The 24,798-nt window shown below is 48.6% G+C and overlaps 1 protein-coding gene and 1 long non-coding RNA gene across 5 annotated transcripts in view; both read left to right on the top strand.

Moving 5' to 3' along the window:
• The window catches only part of IGSF11 (immunoglobulin superfamily member 11), a 107,628-nt gene extending 92,599 nt beyond the window's left edge, over positions 1-15,029 (top strand). For both annotated transcript variants that reach the window (XM_055809194.1, XM_055809195.1), the window contains 6 exons: positions 9,481-9,644; positions 10,798-11,005; positions 11,802-11,957; positions 12,968-13,090; positions 13,322-13,472; positions 14,167-15,029. In XM_055809194.1, coding sequence (XP_055665169.1) covers positions 9,481-9,644; positions 10,798-11,005; positions 11,802-11,957; positions 12,968-13,090; positions 13,322-13,472; positions 14,167-14,617 — 1,253 coding nt within the window. In that variant the 3' untranslated portion in view covers positions 14,618-15,029. The remainder of the gene's footprint in view (positions 1-9,480; positions 9,645-10,797; positions 11,006-11,801; positions 11,958-12,967; positions 13,091-13,321; positions 13,473-14,166) is intronic.
• A 2,127-nt stretch (positions 15,030-17,156) lies between these two features.
• The window catches only part of LOC129784789 (uncharacterized), an 87,652-nt gene continuing 80,010 nt past the window's right edge, over positions 17,157-24,798 (top strand). For all 3 annotated transcript variants that reach the window (XR_008747876.1, XR_008747877.1, XR_008747878.1), the window contains exons 1-2: positions 17,157-17,263; positions 22,827-22,940. This is a non-coding gene — a long non-coding RNA (uncharacterized LOC129784789). The remainder of the gene's footprint in view (positions 17,264-22,826; positions 22,941-24,798) is intronic.

Here is a 24,798-nt window from a genome sequence, read left to right as displayed (position 1 = left end):
TAGCAGTGAGCAGAACAGGACAGCACACCTGCAATGCAGCTTTCTCCTCTCACAGCAAAGCAAGTTAACTTGTCCTGACACCTTCTTCAGCAGGTTATGCTAATTAATGCCTGGCTGTGAGGTGGAGGCACAGCTTCCTTTCTGTTTTTGCTGGGTTTGGGACAATAACCTTGTGATGAGTGACAAGGCAAACGGCAGAGGGTGACAACATCTTAAGTCACTGCAGCATGATTCCACAGAGCTGATCTACCACAGGACTAGGGGTGAAGGAGGAGGGACTCTGTTTTTCAGTCTCAGCTTTGTAGAAGACAAAGAACAGATAGATAACTTTCTGTCCCCAGCTAAACTTTTAACTTTCCTCCTTGCGTGCACCTCTGCCTGTGATTTGGAAAATGGTGCTTCAGGCATCTCTGGAGGATCTTAGGAGGAAAAGAAATGACTGGCACTCTCTAGCAAGGACACACCACCCTGTTTATACCTTGAGTATGCTGCCTGATTGTGGCCTTCAGCCATCTTCTGTGGACAGATGGAATGCTCCTGATTTTCCCACTTGAGTCCTGGGGGGATGAGTCATTGATGACTCTGATGCTGGGCACAGCCAGGAATGGGCAAAGTTCACACCACATAGTCCCAAAGAGTGGGCTGAATGAGGCTTACCCAACCCTCCCCTCTTCCAGCTCAGGGGAGAAATGAGTGAGCACTTGCATGAGTTCCTGATCCCCTCTGGGTCCCCTCTGGTCTTGCTCATCTGCTAAAGCAAAAAATTCCTCCATCTCAGTAGTGCAGCTGCTCCTTGAGTCCTCTGTGAATGCTGTGAATTCAAGGACTGCCAGCTCGGGTCGCAGCAGTCGCTGTTTCCAGCCAGTGCTGCATGCATCGGAGGGAAGCATTAAACTTTCCATAATGTACCTAATTGTGCAACACTATACCATGGTGAGGGGATTAACGCATGCCCCAGAGAACAGCGATTGATTAGTTTTACCCTAGCTAATGTCATTGTAGATGCTATTTTTGTTCCTATCAATGGCCTTTCCTATTTTTGTAATCTTGCTATAGTACAATGCAGTTGTTTTTTTGTCTCGTAACTCACACGCATACTGCATCTGAGGCAGCAGAGATGCAAAGTAGCCGTCCTAGCCAGCAGGAGCTGCGAAGGCGGCGGCTCTCCTGGCAGCTCCAGCCAGGCAGGATAGAGACACAGAATAGAAACAAGTACTGGGAGCACAATGGGAGTCCAGAACTGGAACAGACCGTTTGGGTCATTGTGCCCCCGACCCTGCTATCACCAGGGCATCTGTAAACCAGATTTGGGTTCTTGTTCCCACTTTGTACTAACCCAAGCTGCTCTAACACTGTGCTCTTCTCACAGTTCAAAAATCTCTTGCATTTCAAGACGGATTAATTAAGCTCAAGCATTAAGAGCTGTTGGAAGAGCACCACTAAGGTGACACAAGGGAGCTTAACATGTGAACCCTGCTACATGGAGGGCACAGCCCCTCTTCATTTCTTTAGCAGGTTTGAATGCTCCGCAGTTCAGCAAATCAAACCCTGGAGGTCTAAACCTGAGCAAATGAGGATCTCGCACTAATAGGGACCCTCTGAGGATGCCTGGAACTGGAACTGACTGATTTACTCAGCAAGTCAGACACCCAGGGAGTCTGTGCCAGAAGCGGGGAAGGAATCACATTCCTCAGCGTGTTAGGAGAACCCCCTTTTCTACCCCTGCAAGAGCTAGTTCAGCTCCTCTGACAAGGACGTGGGAGGCAACTGACACCACTCTTGAAGTACGTATAGCTGAAAGCTTTCCTGCCTTTTTTTGGTTTTAAGGTCCACTTCTCCTCCGCATACAGCTGCAGGCTGAGGAGGTCAGGGGCAGGGAGATATGCTCCATGTCATCACAATCAGAGGGTTGTTTGAAATCCTTCTCCCAGTCGGCCCGCAGAGAAAGACCTATTGCTAAAAGGGAGGATGGCAGGGGTAGTAGTGACCACTACTCACCAGACCAAGAGCTGAAGCCAGAGCAGAGTGGGATGGCGAGAAGTTTCACTGTCAGCTTTCTGTCTAGTCCAGATGAGGTTATAAATGGTAAGGGAGGAGGGTTGGTGTTATCAAGCACAAATTTACAGGTAGACAATGTCCCTGATCAGCTGATGCAGCTCTGGCAAGAAACGCTACAGAGCTCAAGTTCAAGACCCTGATATTGTGTTTTCTCCCTGGATTAGTGTCTGCTAGCCCGCATACCTTATAGGGTGGGCAGCAATCCTGAGATTGCTTATACTGTGGTGAAATGGATCTATTTAATTGGGAAGCTCCGTGCTGGAGGGATGACTAGATACCACCAGTTGCACCTGATGATTTCTTCAGGGGTAAGCATGCTTAGAAGTTAACTTGGCTTTCAACATGCATTTAACAGGGAGTAGCACTGTATACACCTCAGAGGAAAAGTTAGGGTCAGTGTAGGTTTAACACCTGCATTACGGAGATCTTGCTCTAAAACCATGCTAGATGTGATAGTTTTCCTGCTGTTTGTTCCAGTCTGTCCTGCAGAGCCAGCAAAGATAAGAAGGAAAGAGTTGGGAATTTTTTTGCCTTGTACACTGTCAGGTTACTATCTCATTCCTGGATCTGTGAGCCAGAAAGAGCCAGCATGAGCCTTATTTTGCCATGTTGTCCCTGTTCAAATAAAGGGAATGTGCTTACTCCCAATAAATTCTCAGTCTGGTGTCTGAGATATTCAAAGTTTGATGCAGCTGTCTCAGAGAACAAAATGTCCAAACTCTGTCCAGTTGCAACTTCTCTTTTTAGCTCTGAGCTATGTACTTGCCCGTCATTGTGATGGGGATAGGGCAGAAAGAGCTGGACAGGGCGAGAGGAAGGGACAGGGTTGGCAAGTGTGACTTGCATGGCTGGGTTGCAGAGAGCCCAGAGGCACCACTGGTGAGAGCTCTGGGAACGAGGGGGAAGCAGGGGCTGCTGAGCATTAGGCCGGGCTGCTAAGCTGTGCTGCACGGTCCAGACGTTGTCTGGGGCTTTAAAGACTAAATTAGACAAACTTCAGTTGGGAGTGGCTTAGGCAGTGTTACTGTGTCTTGAGGAGGAGCTATGCTAGAAAGTCTCTGTCTCTCTGTTCTGACAGAAGCGTAACAATTTTTGGGTGTCCTCAGTATGCCCCACAGGCTCTCTGGGAAGGCTCCTGTAGCACCTGTATAACATGTGCCCACAAACCAGGGCACGGAGGCAGTCACCCTATGGATGCCCCTGGACCAGCGTTTGCCTTCTCCTTGCTATGAGCTTGCAAAAGGGCTATGGTGTGCTTGAGCCCTCCCCTCATCTCACCACTGATCCCAGCTCCCAGTATAATTGTTCCAAGGAGGTCTCTACCAAGCATCCTCCCCAGGAAAGTTTGTGCTAGGGCACATTGCCTCCAGGGTACAGTCTATTATGACAGCGTTGCAGCTATCCCAGAAGCCTGCCCTGCAGAGTGACTTTGGAGGCTGGAAGTTTTTCCATGGAAGAATTTCCTTAGTGAACTGGAAATAATTCAGCCTAGCTGGGCATTAAGTCAGATCTGTGCTCCATTGGAGAGCTTGGTGGTGCTGGTTCCACGAGCAGGGTGGAGTCCACTGCAAGCTTCCTCCAGATAGTAAGCTGGGTAAATCCTGCTTCTGGTTGGATAGAGTCTGAACTAGCAAGAGTAGCACATGTAGAATGACAGGAGGATACTCAGTCCCTGGGGAGAATGGGCAAGACCAGTATTCAGGCAGCTTGTTGAGCAGCCTGTTTGGATGTCATATCGTGCTGGGTAACTTCAACATTATCAGCGCTTGCAACTGCAAGTCACGCTCCTTCAGGGGCTTTTGAATGATGGCTTCACTAGCAGGTCCTGTGGCAGAAGTACTCCCTGCATCTGTTGCTGCCTCCTCCAGCTGTGAGTCGCTTCTTCCCGGGCTGTAGGTTTTGATGCTGCTCGGTGTGTTGAGTTGGCAATGTAGCTCAGCTCATTTGGAGTGGGAGACATTTCTTTAGCACAGAAGGCAGCTTTGGTCCCAGACTCAGAGATGTGAGGCAGGCCAAAAGCTCAGAGACTTGTGTTTTCCTTTCACCTCAGGAAAAATACTGCTCTGCAGTTTCTCCCTCCGTTGCCTGCAGTTGTCAGATCGAACATTGTGTTCCTACCCTGTTCTTAAAACTTTTGAATTACCTCATCTTTGCCTCTCTAACGAGGGACCCAAAATGTCATACTGCCAAAGGCATCTTCCCCAGCACGTGGCAACAGGATTGCTAATTGCGCCGAGACGGGGGGAGCCGTTCCCTAGGTTTTGGATGCAAGCTGATACAGCTTGAAGCTTTGTTCTCCTTTTTTCCCCTAGCCACACATATTTCTGCATATTTTCCCTTGAGGTCTGGAGATGCAGAATGCACGCAGCTGAGTGTCTTTTCATGCTTTTCACACCTCCCTCCCTCCTTTCTCCCTTGGCCATTTGCTTCCCTGGCTTGCCAGCACTGCAGAGTGAACCTGTACCCTGGCATCTGTGTACGCAAAGTCATGATAGCTCAGCCTCCTGTGCTGGTATCAGAAGGTTCCTGCTAGCAGGTGCCAAGTACTTCTGACTTGCCAACAGTTCTTGGGGGTACTTGCAAAGTAGAGAGTGTCCTCCAGAAGGCAAGGCAGGGCAGGAGCTTGACTTCCATGGTAGGAATGACCCTGTAAAGAAACATCTATTTTCCTGTGGTCCTGGGAGAGCAGTGCTCCTAAGCTACATACCGTGGGGGAAGACCCTCCCTGGGCGCTGTACTGCCACCCAGCCAGGGATACCCGGATATCTGGCTGAGCATGGGTGCCTTTGACAACCAGGTGCTGGGGATGATCCAGCAGTAGAGGAGGACATGTCCTTAGTACAACGTCAACAGCGTGACCACAGTGCTTCCTGAAAGCACAGCCTCTGAGGCCCCTGTGGTCTGTGACCATCTGTCATCATGGTCGTATGGACTGGTGACTGTGCATCAGCTGTTCATGTTATCATCTGGCCTGTTGATGTGAAGTGATGGTGGTGGATGTCCTCATTTCACTCGTGGGGCTGTCAGGCAAGGTAATTTGGTGATCTCTGGCAGAGAGGTGTGGTGATGAGCGGGAGCTGGGAGCATTTTCAGTCAACTTTGTATGAGTCAAAGTGTTAAGATGTGCCCATGTCTTTCAGCTTTGCTGCATCTGGTATGTTCTGAAGCCTCCCAGTCTTGCAAGCTTTGTAAGGCACCTAGCAAACATGTGGCAGCATCTGCCTCCTCCTTACACCCAGCAGGGATGAAAATGCTGGTTGTGGGACCGGTGCTGTATGAGCTGTCTACATGGACTCTCATGGAGCCAGCAGGGGGGAGCTGGGTGTGCTACTTGGAAAAGCAGCAGTGAGCCGTCAAAAGTGAAATCACCGTGATCTGTTGCCAGAATAATTACTTGGTCCTGAAAGTACGAGGAAACTCTAAAAGAGCCTCTGTAGCCAAAAATGTTGTTCTGCTGGCTAGTTCCCTGACAGGGGACAAAAAAACGGAGCATCCGTTCTAATTAGCGATGGGAGCTTGCTGCATGGGGATCAAAGGAGAAAGCTGTTTGCTGAATCAAGCTAAGATCAAAGTGTCCTACGTACAGGAAGGGCCCGTTCCTCTTTCTGCTGACAGTGGTGTACCCCGCTCTTCCTCCAGGCATGCTGCTTACAGGGATGCTTAATTACTAAGTAAGGAGAAGACTGCACATACAAGAGAGGGTGTAATGGCCCTTGTAATCCAATTCTAAGAGACGAATTGGTGGCGATCGATTCTTGTTGTCTCTCACAAGTCATTAAACTTCTTTGAATGCTTAGAAAAGATCTGGATTGTGTACCTTTGCAAAAGAAGACCTGTTACAACATCTTTTGCTTGATTTTTCTGACCTCTTATGTGTAATTTGACTTAGTAGGCTGGGCTGTATGTGTGTGCATATATCTATATTTGCATTTATATCTGCCCAAGGGAATTCAAGTCCTCATTCCTTAGGCTGCATTGAAAAATCCTTATCCCAATAGATATGCTAAATTTGAAATCTCTTCCTCCCTCTCTCTGGTGTCTCCTTCCTTTTGCATTAATGCAAAGCCACATTTTTGCAACTCCTAATTTTGAAATGTTTAAACATGTATCGTTTGGTTGAGTTTTCTTACTAACTGTCTTCCTGGGTATACAGATTTATAAGTGTATGTGTCTTTGTGTGCATCCACCTGTGTTTTGGGTTATAAGTGTTGCTATGGAAGGATGCAGTCACATAGATACTTGCATACATGTGCAAGTGTGTTACATTTTCTAGTAGTCTGAGAGACAAAGAAAGACGCTGTAGCTTCTGGAGAGGATTAGATCTTTGCTCTTTCAGCTGTCTCCTTGGGAGAGGACGCATGTTGTGGTAATGCTCCCCCAGTGCTGTGTTAACATACCAGCCTATCTCCCTGTTTATGCTGGTGGAAGGCGACTTTGCCTGCATTTGGTCTCCTGACTCTCCTGTCGCCTTGTTTAAGCTTACTTGTCAGAAGCAGTTGTGTGTGTTTTCCTCAGCTGTAGCCCTGCAGGTGCCACTTCACAAAATGAGTCCTTGTCTTTAAGTGCCACCTGCCTTGTACGCATCCCAGGCCAAAGAGCAGCTGACAGGCCCTGGGACACATGAGGCAAAGGCAAATCTGAGGAGCTGGCTTGTCTGGTGCTTTAACTGGACAGAGACAGGACAGCGTGGTGTGGGGAAGGTGCTCATCTTGCATGCCAGGTTCAAAGCAACTCCCCTTGGCAAGAGAAATAGATGGAGACCCCAGCTCTTCCCCCCCACCCCGCCCCAGACCCACCAGACACCACTGCATGGCATTCCCATTAAAAGGGATGCTGTGGTGCCTTGAAAGGGGGAGGAGATTCCAGGGACTGTGGGGTGCTGCAGGGTGAGAGGGGGGTACTGGCAAAGGAATTATCATGTGTTTTATTTCCTTTGATAAATTGTTCATAAGTAGATTGGGAAATTTTCAAATGTATTGAAAATTATTTTTACAGTGAAGAATGTATGCATGTTCTATTTTAGAGTTCTAATTATTCTGCAGGATGTTTATAATCAACTAATAGTAAATATTAGGAGTAGCAAGAGGGTGTTATGAAATCACATCATCTTGATGACTGAGTGATTGATGTAACTAACCCGGCAGTGCAAACTGTAAACTCTTAACTTTTCCAGTAAATTTGCTATTACTGAATACTCACACTTAAACATTACTTCTTCTGAATGAGAAGAATTTGAATATGTGGGTTTTTCTTGGAGGGGAAAGTTGGTGGAGATAAGGGATGGGGCTGAAGAACACACGTAGCTCTTCCAGATCAGATGGTAGTTGGTTTTCCTCTCATGGAAAGCATCTCATTACGCTGAACATGGCAGAAGAGCTTTCTGCACTTTGTTGGAGAGGGAAGTTAATCCAATAATTGTCCAAATTATTGGGACTCCCTGCACACTGTTTAGCACATGGACGATGCAAGACGGGATGAGTACTCATGGCAAAGCAGCCTTCAAATTCAGACCTGCAGAAGAGACAACCCCTTGTCGGGGTTGTGTTCAGTAAGAGCCATCTCCAAAGTTGACGCAGATCACTTCTGGGTTTGGGGCTCTTGCCACGGCCTGGCCAGCCGTAAGGAAGTGAGGAGTCCAAAAGCATTCCCAGTCTGTTGACCACAGATGCAACTGGAAGGCAGATGCCTTGTAATAAAGGTGATGCTCATTACTGGTTCTTCAAATTATTTACTTCCACTTGCTGTTGACAGCCTTGCATAGGAGATTGATGGATTGAGCTTTCACCAGCTGTTCCTCATCCAGGCACCTAATTCTCTGAGATGTTACCACCAGAGATGAACTCTTTCCCTGGGAATTTCTAAAATGTTCAATATTTTAAAATATGCTCCAAGCTGTGAGGGAAGTCAGACTTGGATTTTTTTCCTGCAAAGTAAGAAACTAATTAATTTCGCTTGGAGAGATTAAAATGGCATTTGTCTGGCTCTGTTCTGAAGCACTTCTGAGCCTCCCTGAACTCCCTGGGGCTTTGGAGGTGGGAGATATGGAGGAGGGAATGGAAGTCTGGGGGAGGTTGCTGAGGATTTGCAAGGTGCTGGGGTGTTGCAGCTCCAGAGCAGTCAGTCCAAACACAGGACATCATCACGGGCTCTTCAAGTGCTAAAAACTTTGTATCTGTAGTACCTGAAGCTCAGCACTTCCAGGCTCAGTGCCCCATCTCTCCATTAGGTAGACTGGGAAGGATCCCAGCAGACAAGCGTGTGGGAGACCACTCACCTTTTTCTCAGAAATTAGCCTGTTCAGTTTTTTTATAGTTCAGATAGAAAGCTGTTCTCACATGAAGCATTTCACCTTTAGCAAACCAGCGTCTCTTGGCAGAAAACAGAAACTTTGCTGGCAGCCCTTCCTGGAGTCAGCAAGAGAATGGGGTGGTCCACAGATTACACGTGGGAGCTAGCAACATTCTGATACTGCCTTGGAGCTTGAAAACGCCTTGCCTTCTCCTCCGGGAGCCTTCCACATGCTTTTGAACAAAGAAGATAGTGAGTTGTCATATAGATATTTTTTGTAGTCCACATTTTGATTTTGTGGGGAAAAATGGTCTAAAGAATTTTAGTGCTACTCAAATTGGTGGTGGTGACTCCTTGGTTAGTTTCATTTGACAAGATTTTGGCAGTAGGAATGGAGCTATTTCCCTGTGTGACTTGAGTCTAAAAACTGCAGAGCTGCTGCACTGGGAAGCTGGGGCTTCTCAGGCTTTGAGCCCTGTCCAGCCTGTGCGGAATGCAAAGAGGCGAGTGGTGAAGATGCTGGAAAATAAATGAGATTTTATGAGATCCTCCATTACCAGTACTCATTTTTTACCAGCTAGATAGTAATACCTGGACTAGAAAAGATTTAGATTTGTAATCCTTTAAATTAAAAGTAGCACTAAAATGTTTCTGCTCATGCTGGACTTTATGAGTCATAGAAGTGGAGGGGGAACTGTGTTCCTCTCTTCTTACCCCTTGGTGAAGACTTTCAGAATACGGTTTCCTTTTCTGTTTCAGGGAAGCTGGGTATCATTGAGACTGATGGGTTTGGAAACACATTTCATTATCCCTTAGACACAGCTTGGCTGCTCTTAAAGCTCTTTCCCTGACACCGAACCAAAACCTGTTGTTTTCAAAAGCTCTGCAACTCGAGTGTTCTCACTCAAAAAGGGCCACCAATCTGCATCTGCCCGTGCAAAGTCTGCATGAGAGCAGCCTGATCTGTTGAGGGAGGAATACAATTCTTTTTTAGCCTAAAGTAATTGGTAAGGTACAGTTGTGTAACAACAGGATGTTGCTGTCATGACCTGCAAGTGTATGGGGCCACCTGCAGTGCTTGAACTGAGTGTCCTTCTCCTGAAATGCTTGAACTGGGTGTCCTTCTCTTTCCAGGTCTGGTGTGTCCTCTGGAGGTGTCAGTCAGTTCAGGGAGTATCCAGGTTGCCCGAGGCCAGACAGCAGTACTGCCCTGCACCTTCACCACTAACGCTGCTCTCACTAACCTTAATGTCATCTGGATGGTCATTCCTCTTTCTAACGCCAACCAGCCTCAACAGGTAAGTCCTCTCTTACTGGAGCATCTATTTCTTTGGGGCTTTCCTTTTCCTCCTCCTTTTCACATTGATCTGGATGTAGACGCTTTAAAATGAGTCTCTGGTTGTCCCAGAACTTCATTGTCCCTTCATCGCTGAACATCCCTCTGGATCTTACATGAATCTGATTTCTTCAATGCTTTGTTAACTGATGCACATTGTGTCCTTGGCTACCTTGGCTGGATGTGCAGTTGGGGCAGGTGTATGTGATACTGTGTTGCTGCCCTGGACCTCTGCTGGTTTGTGTGTTCAAAAGAGCACAAGAGGTGTAATCCAGGTTTTGGTGCACTGGATATGGGATTTGGAGGTCCTGGGAGCATCTGCAGACATAAACCTGTGAAATCCATGTAAACGGGGCCATAACACGTGGTCTGTCATAGACTCATCTCCCCTTTCATTTCCCTTACTTTTTCACTGTCTGTTGCTTATGCAAGTCCGTTCTTACGAACATCAGCAAATGAGAGTCTGTCGTGGTGGGAACCAGAGATGTGCTGGGCTGGTTTTTGCCCACATACCATCACATTTGGTGTCCCCATCACGTTTGGTCTTCAGTTGTGAGAACCTGCACTGAAGACTACTTGCTCCTTAGGGACTTGGTCTAAGTACAGGTGGCTATATAAGCCATCTGACTGGTGGAGGTTGTGCAGGTCCAAGGGCTGCATTGCCTGTCATGCAGTGCAACATCAAATCATAGCAGGATCTTACTGGCTGAGACTCAGACTGATACTGGCTACCAGGCAGATGCTCTCCAGCAAAGTTCTCACTGGCCCTTACAGTCTCTGCTTTTTTACACTGATCCTGCCCAGATGGGTAATAACTATTATATGAAGCAGGGTGGTATTTCCAATCCAGCTGGGCCAGAAGACTTGGGTATCTATCTGGTCTGTTATCTTTGTGGATATTTTTATTAAAATGAAACAGGCTACAAAGCGTGTTCCTCTTTTAAACACCTTTGCTGGGATGGGTCTGCCTGGGACAACTGTATACTGAGGTCTGGTTATTTAGTGATGCTTTAGGAACTGATCCTTTTGGCTTTGGAAGCCCATGTTTTGCTTGCTGTTCTTCCTCCTTGCTCAGCTCCTGCAGAGCGTTATTTGAGCCTTCCTTTCTTTTCCAGGTTATTCTCTACCAAGGGGGTCAGATCTTTGGTGGTGCACCCCAGTTCTATGGGCGAGTGGGGTTTGCTGTGACAATGCCAACCACCAGTGCCTCCATCTTCATCAACAACACTCAGCTATCGGATACTGGCACATACCAGTGCCTGGTCAACAATCTTCCCGACCGAGGCGTCAGGAATATTGGAGTCATTGGACTTACTGTCTTGGGTGTGTTTATTGGTATTATGGGGGAGAGGGGAGGAACAGGAACTAGGGGCTCCTCTGTGCATGACAGTGCATCACAGCAAAGCAATATGTAGTGTGTGCATTGGAGCCCATGGACATCGCGTGGTGAGGGATGGGCTGCCTTGTGGGTGTTGTGGGAGTTCGTAGGGCACATAGCTTTCACATGCAGGTAGCATATAATGGAGTTTTAAAATATAGTGGAGATAAAGCTTCTGTGGCAGCATTGTGATGTGGAGTTGCAAAGAAGCATGAATAAAGAACGAGGGCATCCTGAAGAGCTGGGAGGACCATAAAGAGTTTTGTGCATAGCAACAGGAGAAGAAAATCAGTTTAGTTTTTTGCTTCCTTTCCATGAAAGCAATTAGTCTTGGATGCTCCCTAGGATGTCAGATACGCCAGTGTGTGCCATTATAGGGATACAAAAGCAAAATGCAACCACAGCAAATTCTGTCTGCAGCTCTGCTAGCTCTCACCACCCTTGCTGTCTCAAAGACAGAAACGTTCACCTTCTTTTTCTCCAGGGAGGGATCTAAGAGAACTGGGTCCTGTGAAAGTCAGCAGTAGTCTGTAACCTTGATGGTCTGGTGGGCCAGGAATCTTTGTGAATTGTCACCCCCCAAACCTTGATGGTTTCTTGTCTGCTGCTTCCCTCTTGTCCCCTTGTCAGCTCATGCCGGTGTCCTTGCTTTCCCCAGCAGTGCGTGTCCAGAAAGAGCCTGCACTCCACTGTTTGGTCATATTTCCTGATCTGCTGTCACCTTCCCCTCTTCTCTCGCAGTTCCTCCTTCTGCCCCACTTTGCAGAATCCAGGGGTCCCTGGACGTGGGCAGCGATATCACACTGACCTGCAGCTCGGAAGAAGGAATCCCCCGACCAACATACCTCTGGGAGAAACTGGACAATGTTCCCAAGTTGCCCCCAACTGCCACACAAGGTGCTCGTTATGTTGATTATCCTCTTATTTATTTCCCAGGTGACAGCCTGGGCTTTCCTTTGTCTGAGCTGCCAGAAGTGGCACGGCTCATTGAGTGTCTGCTGTCACTTGCGGGATCACTTTATTGGAACGAAGATTCCTAGAGCCCATGGTGGACTAGGTACCCTCCAGTGGCCACTTAAATGTTCAGGTTTTTTTGGTACGGGAACCTATTCCCCATTGAGGAACAAGGGTCTGGTTGAATGGGAGAGAGAGAACATGGTGGCCAGATGGTGGCATCTGGCTGGACATTTCAGCTGCCAATTGACCCACATTTTAAACCAAATGAAAGGCTCATAGACTGGAAATGGGGAGAAGGGAGGCAGAATCACCCTGGAGAAATACTTCCAGCTTCTCACACTGAGGTCACTATTCTCCTGTAAGTTACTGCCAGAGCTGCCTTTCAGACGTGTGTAAAAGCAAGGCTCTGATCAGCCTGGGTATTGCCCAGCCCCAAGGCCCATCCATAAGATTTCTTAGCCTAGGTGTCCTGACCAAGTAATGATAGCTATACTTTTGCCCTTTATCCTGCTGTATTTTAAGAATATGCAAGCATTTCAGTCTTACATAGTTCAGGAATGAGGAAAATTGACAGAGCAGGAGGTGGGATGGGAGAGCAGGGGTTCTGCAGGGCAGGACTGAATTTAACAAGTAGATCTGGGTATAGGTAATTGCACGTCTCTTCTTTCCTCCCTTTTCTCACACGATGCTGAGAGTCCCAAGCTTTCATTTGCAGAAACTAATCTAGAAGAAGAAAAAGAACCGTCTAGTGTAAGCTCCTTAAGATCTAATCTTGTGTGTGTGTGTGTGTGTGTACGCACGTGCACAGTGCTTCCATCTCAAGGTTATTTCCTAATTTATTTCTCTCGTAAGAGTCTCACACCAAAATTCTCTATTTGCTGGCTTTGCCTTTGCATGATTTTCCTCAAGGGGGGGGGAGGGATTTAAATCCTTCTTTTCTTTCTGACTAGACCAAGTCCAGGGCACTGTCACTCTCCGAAATATCAGCACTGTGTCCTCAGGTCTTTACCAATGCGTGGCTTCAAATGCCATTGGAACCAGCACTTGCCTTCTGGACCTGCAAGTCATTGCACGTAAGTATTTTGCTAAGGGAGGCTTGGCCACCTGCTTCTGTCTCGTGACAGTAAAGTGCGTAACTGCGTGTGCTGTGAGCCACCATGTGCCTCTCTATCGGAAGATCCTTGTGCCTTGGAATGGGGACGTTGCCTTTCCCCACTCCCAAGCCACGGTAGCTTCAAATGCTCACGGACAACCACAGCCCAGCCCTGATTTCTTCTCCGTTCTCTGTTCAATCCTCCCCACAGCCCACCCCCGGAGTATCGGCCTGATTGCAGGAGCGGTGGCCACAGGTGCTGTTGTGCTCGTTGTTTGCATTGTATTGGTGGCCATGGCACTGTTTTACTGGAAAAATAAACACAAAGAAGAAGAAGAGGAGGAAATTCCCAATGAGATAAGGTAAGGATCATGGAAAGCTGGTGTCAAGGGACCTCTGATTGCCCAGCCAAAGCAGCAGCTGGCAGGAAGGCAATCAGAAATCTCATTCTTGCTAATGCCGCGTGTGTTCTACTGGGCCAGGGAAGATGTCCATATATATCCAGAAAATGGAGGGAGCAATGAAGAAGGGTAAAACCAGATTTTACTTTCAGTATTGCCTTTATTGAGAGCTTTGACCTCATGTTGCTAGCTCCATATGAGAGTGATGTGGTGGGAATCCTGACCCACAATACCAGACAGTGATAGCTGAAAAGCTGTTGAGGTACAGCTGTCACCTTCTCTGGTGTTACAGCCACAGTCTTTCCCTCTGGTAGCTTCCTGCAGCTCCCCTGAGGATCAGCTTCGTTGGTTGTACAGTCATACTGACTGCCTGCAAAGTACAGTGGCTGTCACAGCCACTGGTTTTACCTCCCTAGACACATCAGCATTGAGTCCCGGCCTCAGTGATAGGCACATGGAGCAATTAATGTGCACAGAGGTGGGTCTTGCAAAAGGGATGAGCAAATGAGCCCATGAGCAACGCTGGTTCATGTTGGTGCTGTCCTTCATCTTGAGTTAATGGTGTTGACCCCCACAGGGGCTGGTGGTGATGGTGGTGGTGGTGGTGTGTTGTGGGCAGCATCCTCTGTGTGCCTTCACATGCTCTTCTTCCCAGGGAGGACGACCTGCCGCCCAAATGCTCCTCCACCGCAAAGACATTCCATGCCGATGCATCCTCATCAGAGAACGACACCCTCACCTCCTCCAACACCTACAACAGCCGCTACTGGAACGACCCCAAAGCCAACCATGCCACGGACTCCTTCACCCGCTTCAGCAACAGCAATGATGCCCACCAGCCCCCCTTCTCCCGCTCAGGGAGCACAAGCACCCGTCCCGTCTATGCCAATGGTGGCCACCCATCCCCAGCTCCCACTAAGACGCTGGTGGTGACGGCCAGCACGGCGCCGTCCCCTCAGGAGGTGATCCGGAGCAACGGCTCGGTCAGCAGGAAGCCACGGCTGCCGCACACCCGCTCCTACGCCGTCAGCCAGGCCACGCTGGAGCGGATCGGGGCTGTCCCCGTCATGGTGCCCGCCCAGAGCCGAGCTGGCTCCCTTGTGTAGGGCCACGCGGCGGCTGAGAGCCAAGCAAGGGGCCTCTCCCACCCGGTGGGACAAAGAGACCCTATTCCTTCCTGAATGGCAGTGAGGTGACGGGGGGGGACACACTTGCCTCTCCCCCCTGCCCTCCCCTCCCCAGGCCGCTGCCGGCCGGTGGGACAGCCCCGGCCGTGCCGCATCCCCCTTGGCTGTCGGAGCTTCTCGCGTCGGTGGACGCCACAGATGTGCCAAGGCTGGAGGAGCAGGGAGGTCAGGACGTGCTCCCCGGCCGCTGAGCCCCGGCCAAGATGTGCACCCAGCCCTGACCTCGGGGGGGGACTTCTGCTTTTATTTCCCGTTGGTTTTGCTGGGGATTGATTCCATCCATTTGGGTCTTTCAGGGAGGTTTGGGGAGATATATATATATATTATTTTTTTCTGTTGTTGTTGCTGTTTTATTTCCAAGAGGATGGCAGCCTGTCTCGGGGCAGGGGGGGCTGAGCAGGGAGGTGTGCTGAGGCAGGGTATGCCTCAACGTGGCGGCCCCAGCCCCCTCCCCACAGCCCTGGCCCTGCAGCCAGATGAGGGAGGGCGTGAGGGGGCACGGGCCAGGCTGGAGGGGTGAGATGAAGGCACAGCCACCAGCCTGGCCAAGGGGATGGCTGGGCAAGGATGCAGGCTGGGGAGCTTTTGTCTTTATTTTTTGCAGTTCTTCCCCCACTCCGACATGGACACACACACAGATGCAGACACACACAGGACCTCCTCAGACTGGGTGTTTTTCCTGCACCAGCTTGGGGTGCCACCAGAGCCCTGCTCATGGCTGTGGAGGACGCAGCTGTCTGAGCATCCTTCCCTGAGTGAAGGGGGGAGGGTGCGTCGCTGCTGCTGTAGGGCTCACTTCTTTTTTTTTTTTTTTTTATTTTTGGGGGGGGGTGGTGGAGGCTGTTGCTGGGGTTATTCAAGAGGCAGAGAGGAGCAGGGTGGTGTGGCAGAGCAGCAGGCACATCCAGAGGTACCTGCTGCCCCTGGGCTGCTCTGATTTGGGGCAAGTGGGGTCAAACCCTCACAGCTTTGGTGTTTGCATGGTGGGTTTTCCTTATCGGGCTATCCAGGGCTGGCCGGTGTGGCAGGGCCCGTGTTGTGCTTGGGGCTCTCACACAGAGGTATCACAGTTTTCGTTCCTGCTCTCCCATGCACACAGAATTCCCAGATGCTGGGGCTGGCAGGATTCATTTCCAAATCCCTTTCCTTAGAAAGAGTGGAAGTAGCAGCTTGATGGAGGGGGTGACCCTGTGGAAGCCCACGTGCTATCTCTCTGCCTCCCCTACTTCCCTCAGTGTCCCAGGGTTGGGTACTGGTGGCATCTTCCAGTGGCTCTGCCATCTCCTTGCAGCCAGGGGGGTGGTTGTGGCCGGCACCTATCCTTTTTCTATTGCAACTACATAGCCTTAATCAAAGCCAAGAGTTGAAGCTGCTGAAGGAACCTGGTGCCATTTGGAGGGCTGAACGGAGGGCTGGGATTTACCCTCCTAGGGAGCAGTGGCTCAAAGGGGCTGTACCTGGGTGGGTGTCTCAGCTCTCCTGCATAACAGCAACCCTTGCACATGTAAAGGCAGCGGTCACCTCCAAAAGCACCAGAGCCCTCCCAGGTCTGCTCTTGGAAAAGCAATGCGGAGAGTCACAGGTGACTTTCCATGGCTCTCACATGGGAAAAAGGGTCTGTTTAAGCCAACAGACTCTTCCTCACCCCCACTTCCCTTGTTCCGGCACGGCTTTACTTTCCCTAGCAGTGCACAGACCTTGGGCAGGGCCTCCTGCCTGAGCGCTACCTTTCAGATGCAAGCACAGACTCTGAGGAAGAGGGTGGAGAGGTGAGGGCTGGGTTCCCACATGAACACGCTGGCTTTTGGGGAGATTGGGGCTCCCACGCAGCACTAGGTTTGAAGCTTGGCTGAGATTTTGTGCCTTCTTTGCTTAAAACAAAAAGGAAAAGAAAAGGAGAGAAAAAGTCCAACCTTCCATCCTTCCCCCTCTACCTGACTCCATCCAGAATGGGTGCAAACCCTGGGGGTGGTGCAGGGGGGTGGTTGCTCCCTCTGTGTGTACACGCGTTTCCCTGGAGCAGTCCCCTTCCTGCCTGTGGATTGATGGGGGAAGAAGGGTGGCTTTAGAAACCCTAATGTGGGAGGAACAAAAGAAACAATCCAAGAAAAGCCCAGACACATTCTCTCTGCTTTTGTAACAACCCCTGTGTGACATTTACAGGAGCACTGCCCTCAGCCAGCCCCCTCCTCTACTGGGAAAGCTCTTCTGGTTCCTACCCTCCATGAGACTGTTTGCTCCTCTTTCTTTGTTCTTTCTAATTGTCTAAAATTCAATAAAACTTTATTCATATATAAAAAAAGGACTTATTACTGCCTGCTCCCCACCCACCCCACCCCCAATTCTGTGGCTACAATGAATTTGGCTGTTAATCCTCATCCTTGATATGACTGACAGTAAGCAGTGACCGTGCGACCAGGACCTGTGCGTCATTGCATCAGCCAGTTTGGTAGTGAACCCTGGTACTACAGCCTTGTTTTTCTCATTTGTAATAGCCTGACACATTGCCCTTGAAGGTCCAGTTTCCCAGGCTTGCAAGGTCTCTACTTCTCTAGACAAAGGTGAGTTTTATTTTCTGTCCTTTGGTTGGGGAGATCTTTTGCTGCTGTTAGTGATGTGGGAAAATGTTTTCTAAAATTGCCTAACTTTGCTCATGTGTCGGTTTTGCAATCTGAAACATGGCATGTTCAGCCCAGATTCAGTATCTAAGGCAGTCACCAGGAAGGTCCTCACTGACTTTCCGGGGATTTTCAAGAAGTTTGATGGGGGAAACTGTCAGGAAGGTAACAGAAGTGCGGATCCCCATAGACAGAGCATGGGAAATTCCAGTGTCTGAGCATTCATGCTCCCAGGGCATAAGGGGACTGGGAAGTACATGCTGCTTAGTTTGTATCAACAGCTGCTAGCAGAAGGTTGTTATTAGTTAGGGCAACCTGATGTTTTGCCAAAAATTTTGCATTTTTCTCCCTGTGTTTCATTTTCCCTGCTTCTTTAAAATCCCCTGGATATTCTGAGAGTGATTATTAAACCCAGAAACCTACTGATCCAACAGCAGTCGTAATTCAGCCCTGCTGCATATGCATCATGTTCTCATTCCTTGGTATTTTTCAACACCTAGTTTAAAATACTCCTGTAAATGTATTTTCAGCTATAGGCCTTACGGTAAATGAGATGACTGCATTGCCATTTTCAGAAAGTTGTAGTAGGGATCTTGATGTTTGCATTTTTCATTTTTTGATTGTGTGACCTTGATGTGACATTAATAGCATCTTTGCATTTTATTCTCATGATGGCCCTGTCAGTATTCTGCTCCAGTATCCATTCCTTGCCACTGCCTTGCCCCTTATGTTACCTGCACATTTCTATTGATCTAGAGCCGGAATTCCCAAGATACAGGGTAGTGTGCTGGGTTTGTGCAGCCCCTGGTGTGCTGGAGTTGTAGCCTGTAAATTGTACCTAGTGAGGCATTGCTGCCGTACAGACACCTAGCCAAAAGCAGTGCCAGCTACACGACTTGATAGAGCTCCAGAGTGACTGTTTTATCGATAAAAGCAAAGGTTCAGGCCAGTTTAATTGTAAGTGAAAGTCACTACTGAAATGCTTGAGTTTGCTGACAGCCTTCAACCTCAGCTGTGTCGTGGAGGTTGCCCACCGCAGTGGGTGCCATGGATGTTATTTTAAATGTCAGTACCTATCGGGTTTATTACCTTCCACCAAAGAATATCAGAAGGAAACTTGTTCTAGCACAAGTATTAACTCTACATTTGAGTGCCGAGACAGAGATATATCTATGAGAAGATGCTTCACACTTTAGAATTGGACATCTCTTTAGAGGCTGGTGTAGATGAGAGCTTGATTTAAAACATTCAGGAAATCTGGTCTGTAGACTGCCAGAAGTTTTTTCAACTTCCACAGCTTTTGGACTGGAATCTGCTGATTCATCTGAACTAAAAAAAAACACCTAAAATTACCCAGACACATGCACTTCAACAAACTCTTGCCAGAACACAGATGAGTTTCCAGCAGAAGCCAGTCTAACAGATGGTGTCCCGTCCAAGGCTGCTTGTCTTCCCCATGAGGACCTGGGATGCTCAGGAGATCAGTCCTCCTTATATCATGGTTTAGGTCCTCATGAAGAGTATCTCAAATCAGGGTAGCCTCAGATGGCACCAGGACTGAGGTGACTGGGAGATCAATTTGGTACTGGGCAGAGGAAATCAAACTGAGGGTTTTTTTTATGCTCTCCCCCTTTCAAAAAGGGAAAATATCAGGGGAATTTTCGTACTATATTTCTGGTTTCGTCGAACGCATTGGTAAATTTTTGTAGGTTACTGGATTTTTCTGGGAAGCGACATTTTGCATCCCAGCTTCATCTGCTGTAGGCGTGCAGGTGCCTTTGTGTGTCTGCTCGCTAACTGGGCTTCTCCCAGCCATGGCGCTGCTGGTTCGCGAGCAAGTGGATGGGTCTGGGCATGTGTGTGCCAACAGCAAGTGCACCCAAAATGGTTCTTGTCTTAAGAGGGTTTTGAACACTTATAAGGCAGAGGGCAGGGAAAACGGAGGAAGCGGATCTCTTTCACATGGCTGCTTCAGAGCAAACCCAGCAGGTCCCTGTTATTCATACAGCCTCTGTTAAAGGGGCGCCTGGGGCCGAGCTGGTGTGAGTATTGATGACTGAGTTGCCCTTCTCTCTGTGCTTTTTCCAAGTGCTGCTGATTGTCCTGCCGGCGGCTTGTTCTCCTGATGCCAGCAAAGCAGGGCTTCCCCACGGTGCCCTTGCTGCAGCTCTGCTGTAACACTCTGCTCTACACATCTGCCCTTGTTACAGATGTGCTGATGAGGGTCAGGAATATGGGTGTTGAGAGAGGGAATTCAGCATCACTGAGCTACATCTCTCCTCACGTGGGGAGCGGATGAACATCAGGGACAAAGCAAGCCTTGAAAGCCGGGACAGTGAAAGGCTGTGGCTCTTTTTTCTCAGATTATTTTCTTCTGTGTCTGCCTCTGCACATTGCAAGTGCTGGGACAATGTGACTGAGAGGTCTGTGACCTCCTGAGCACGGGAAAGCCCATGCAAGGCATTTCCTGAGCCTGGCACTGGCCCAGAGCTCCCGTTGCCACTGGTGGGCAGTGCAGAAAGTTTCATCAGGTCTCCTACAGAGCACGGAGGGGGAGTGGGGAGTAAAATGTGGCAAGGGCTTTGGGCACAGGTTGGTGAATGTATTTTTGGGGGGAGGAGAAACGTGGTAGCCTTGGGCCTTCCCGACTCTAGGGCTCTGGCATATTTTCTCTGATGAGTTTCCATAGAAAACGACAGCTAAAACCCACTATTCCTTTCCCCGTGGTACAGCCTGCCCTGCTTTATAGAGCACAGCTGATGTGTAGGAACGGGACAGTGTGCGTGGCTGAAGATCAGACCCTTCACTAAGCCTTCTAATGCCATTTTCTGCTCGTTGTTTTTTCCCTGATTCCCTCCTTCCTCCCACTTCCTCTGTAACATGTTTGAATGAGAAAGTGGATTGGCAGGAAAGTTAATCTATCCATGTAAAAAAAAAATAAAAAAATCAACAAACAATACCACCCCGCAAAACAAATAGCAGCAAAGAGAGGAGATTAAGACGCACGGCTGGCTGGCAAGTGATTCTTTAGCACTGGATGTAGTCTGGGTCAGCTCCTGGATTTGGACTTATTAAATCATACTTGGGGGAGGGATGATGACTTGCTTCCAGCTGATACGCTTTAATGGGAAAACCGACGTGGTGCATGCGCACAGAGAAGCGTTGGCTGAGGGACCTGATGGAGTAAAGCCCAGAGGCTCTGCAGTTCAGCTTCTTGCATTGAAACCCACTGTGTTTGGGGGCTGAGCCCCACAGCCTGCCTGCCAGCTTCCTGGGTACTATTAATAAGAGCAGAATTTCTCAGGTAGTTGGTTGTGGGGTTTTTTTTGGGGGGGTGGGGGTGTTGGTTTTGTTTTTTTTAAGGATCTCAGGACACTTTGGCAAGCTATGTATGGCAATCACCAGGTCATTGTCCATGTGGGTATTTGAGATGGGGAGGGGCGTGATGTAGGTTACACCAGCAGTACTTTTAAGCTGTGGAGTTTCTAAGGTTGCACAGTAGCCTAGAGACTTTTTTTAATGCTCTACATCACTGTACAGCATTTCCACTCGTGATCCTCTTCTGTCTTCTCGAGCTGAGGCTTGTGGTGAAGGCACACGTGTGCCCCTGTGTCCCACATGAAGGACCAAGGGCAGCAGAGGCTAAAATTAGAAAAAGTAGAAAAGCCAGTGTGGCTTTAAACTCTTAAAAGTTAAGATGTACCATGAGGGATAGAAACTATCGCAGAAATGTGCCATGAACACCCATTAGTGCTTCTTCCTTTCGGCTGTGGTTTGGTGCTGGCACAAATACACGTAAAACCAAGGACCACCTTTTCGTGACGCAAACCACAGAAATGGGTGAAAAGGGTGAGCAAGCACGTGGACCTCCCACCAGCTCTTCCCTGGTTTGCTCCATGGCTGCAGAAGGCAGCCTGTTCCTGCTGTCTGTGAACACAGTCTCCACAGTCACACTTTTCCTTGCCCATCTGGTGGGTGGGCGCATCCTCCACTCACCCATCCATGCTCAGGGCCACCAAGAGGTTGAACGCGGGCACGTAAGGTGTGCGGACACCCAGTGCCTTCACTCCCCCAGCCACCCAGAGCACTCATCGCAGTTGTTTTCCAGGCTAACCTGTTGCACATCTCTCAGATCACGGTGGGTTTTGCTGCGTCTGTCCTTCCACAAGTTGCACGCTGGTCTAGGGAAAGTTGGTTACTTCTGGGGGGGTGGTGGTGGTGGCGGTGTGTGTAAACAGGGGGGTCGGGGGCTCCTGCCCTCAGAGCAGCTGAGCACTGGGCATACTCGCTCGCTCCGCATTTGGGTCACCAAGCTCGGCTCTGTTTGGTGGCTCTACGGTGACATCCTCCGGAGGGATGAAGAACCACAGCAGCTGGCCAGCTCGCCTGCACCAGGCTGCACCTCCGGAGTAGCTCCTAGGTTGGTTTTCCTTCTGGTCCTGCAAAGAATTCAGTGCTCTGCGCCCTGGCTATCAACACCTCTTCCTTTTTTTCCATCCCCAAGATTGTTACTTAGGGTCTGCCCTCACAACTGTGGTGTGTGCTGTGCTGTGGTGGGAAGGCTTGAGTGCTTTGTGTGAGTCCCACAAGCAAATGGTTTTCACCTGCCTTCCCATTCCTCCTCATGTTATGATGGTCTGGGATTCAAAAACACGGGGAATGGGCTGGTACATGTGCCATGCTAGGGAAGAGATGGGACAGAAACAGTGTAAGGAGCTGCTGCTTCCTTATTTAACTCTATCCACCGGAGCAACTGACTCCTGATGGGCTCACAGCTGACTTAAATTTGTCCTGCCTTGCTGTTGAGGTTGGGAGGAGCTGCTTGGTTGAGTTTGCTTCTCCTTGCTGAGGCAATGCTTCAGAGCTTGGGGGAGCCCCCAGGGTGAGAGCTGCTGCAAATGAGATCTTACGTGCCTGCCAAGCAGCTCTGGGGTTCTAAGGCTCCTTGTGAAACCAGTGCCCATGTCCACGCTCAGTAACGGGCCCAGTTAGTTGCAACATCAAGGACATCCAGAGTTTGCATTCAGATGTGAAAGAACTTGCTCAGGCACGTTTGGTGGGGCTCTGGTTCAAAGGGCAAGCTGATTTTTTTTATTCATTGTATGCAAACCTCCCAAGTTTGATTTTCTTTTCAGCTACATGTGGGTGGGAAATAGGAAACATGACCTTAAGAGATTTTAGATGTCACCAGACTCCAAAGCTTTTCGTTTTGCAGAGAACCCTCTCCAGCCCCAGGCAGTGGGCTCCTGAGATATTTGAAATCAGAGCTTGGTTCCATATCTGTGTTTACCAAAAGCTGGTCTGTGAAATGTCCAAACCAACTGTGGTGTTAAGCCCAGCTATTCGACAAATATTGTTTGCCTTTGGAATACAGCTTATACTAGGGATTTCTGTGTCATGCCCTCATTTCTATTTTTGTCGGTCAAGTCAAGAGCTTACAGCCCACGGGGCTTTTCTGGTAGCCTTTCAGCTGGGCTTCCATATAAACATTGTGCCCCATCTCTCCCCAGCACACACCACACAGTACATCGAACCTTTCATTCAACTGAAGTTCCTTGTCTGCTGCCTGCGAGGGAGCTGCGGTGCCTGATGGCCGTGTCCTACTTCTAGGCATGGAGTCCAAGGTCTGTATTACAATTGATCAAATCAGTTTCTGAAAGTTTAAAATATCTTTTTATTATTATTATTTTTGGCCACAAAGGATTCTTGGGCTGTAGATTTTTGTTTTGCTTTCTTTTACAAAGATTTTGGGAAGTTATCGGTGACTGTCTGTTTTGTAGATGGAATGGCCATGCATCTTTGCATTGTATTTCAGTTCTTGTAAGTGTAAGTCGCAGCATTAGACTTGTGTCACTCAGATCTGTTGCAAATCCGCTGCTTGTTAAAGAGAAGCACAGAGGGAACAGCCCTCACAAGTGCAACAGCTACACAGGGTAGGAGTGGGAGAGAACAGATACTAGGTGCAAGGCTGTTTAGAGCATGGTCACTATGATTCTTCCCAATGTATTAATTTATTTTAGGTCCTTTTTGCTGCTCATTTAAAGCTTCTGGTGATGTTTCTGCTGCAAAGCTATACTTCACAAACAGGAAGAGTATCCTGTTTCATACCAACAGGTTACCTTTAACACTTGCTACTATCAATGCTATTGAAGTCACTGGGAATGGCTCCACTCCTGCATTTCCTCCCCAGTCTTTATCAGAAATAGGATCGGGGACAAAATGAAATTGTGGTGTGACTTAGAGAAGAGAAACCTCTGTTCCCTTGTTCCAGCTGAGTGGCGTGCAATGAAATGAAGCTGTTAAACTGAAGGAGTTAACTTGGGGCAAAGGCTGATGTGTGCATGTGTGCATTGGGGGCTGAGAGCAGCGTAGTTCGTTAGTTCGTAGTTCGATTTAGGTGAAATGAATGCAGGCAGTGTTAAGTTAACTCGAGGCAAGGGTATTCACCCACAGGAGCACCCCAGTGTACTGAACACTGGTTTGCAGGCCAGCGAGTATTGAAGCCATAAAACATCTTCATATAGTGAAGCCAAGTTATATTCACCAGCCAGTCAAATCTCAGCCACCAGGGAGTTAAATTCAAACTCCTTTCTGAGCTTAAATATAAATGTTCTTTGAATAATTCTTTACTTTGTAGGTGTGTGATTTATATCCTGTAAGGGAAGGAAATTACTCAAGAGGCTAGAAAAAAAAAGCATGTTAAATGAAGACAAATACATGGGGCACTTGTGGTCCAGCAAACTGGCTGCTGAGGAACTAGTCAGATCTGCGTTTCACTCTCAGCTTGTCATTGACTTGCTGCATGACCTGAGGGATGTAGGAATTCAGACACCCATCCTGGGGGGCCACAGCTGGATATTAGAGTGCGTGTCGGAGGCAGACCCCTTGGTTAATCCGAACATCGGAGTCTGAGCCTGAAAATGTTAGCTTTAGTCTCTCTGAAACTTTTGTTCCCCACCTGGAAAACTGATATCATTGTAAAGAACAAGCTTGAGAATGCCTTCAAAAATATCATCTAATCTACACACACCTGCACGTGCGCACATGCCCAAGCAACCCCATGGGGTCCAACCTAAGAGGTTGAACTATATTTAATTGCTTGCTGATAGATGGTTAACCTGCTTTTAAAGATCTCTGCTCAGAGAGTCCACAGTTTTACTAGGCACAGGGATAAAAGGGAATGTTTCCAATATTGGTTCTGACTGACCACCTTATAAAAGTTTTATTTTTTAAGGATAATCTACATATTTCTTCATATGTGCATTGCCAGCCCTGGGGATGCTGCAGAGGGGGTGTGCTAGGAATACACAGATCTCTGTACTTATCATTCATTTACTTGCAACCAGAGACTAGGGTTTTCCTTAGTGCTAACCTGTCTTCAGGACTGCCTCGTTCCTTCGCTCTCCTCTGTCGGGGCTGCAGCTGCTCGAGGTAGATGACCAGCCACACTCAGAGTAGCTCTTCAGAAATGCAAGAAGGGAT

Source organism: Falco peregrinus, chromosome 6 (assembly GCF_023634155.1).
Source record: "Falco peregrinus isolate bFalPer1 chromosome 6, bFalPer1.pri, whole genome shotgun sequence".
In the NCBI taxonomy this organism is placed as follows: Eukaryota; Metazoa; Chordata; class Aves; order Falconiformes; family Falconidae; genus Falco; species Falco peregrinus.
Note: the sequence above shows the minus strand (reverse complement) of the source record. Positions and strands in the feature narration are given on the sequence as shown.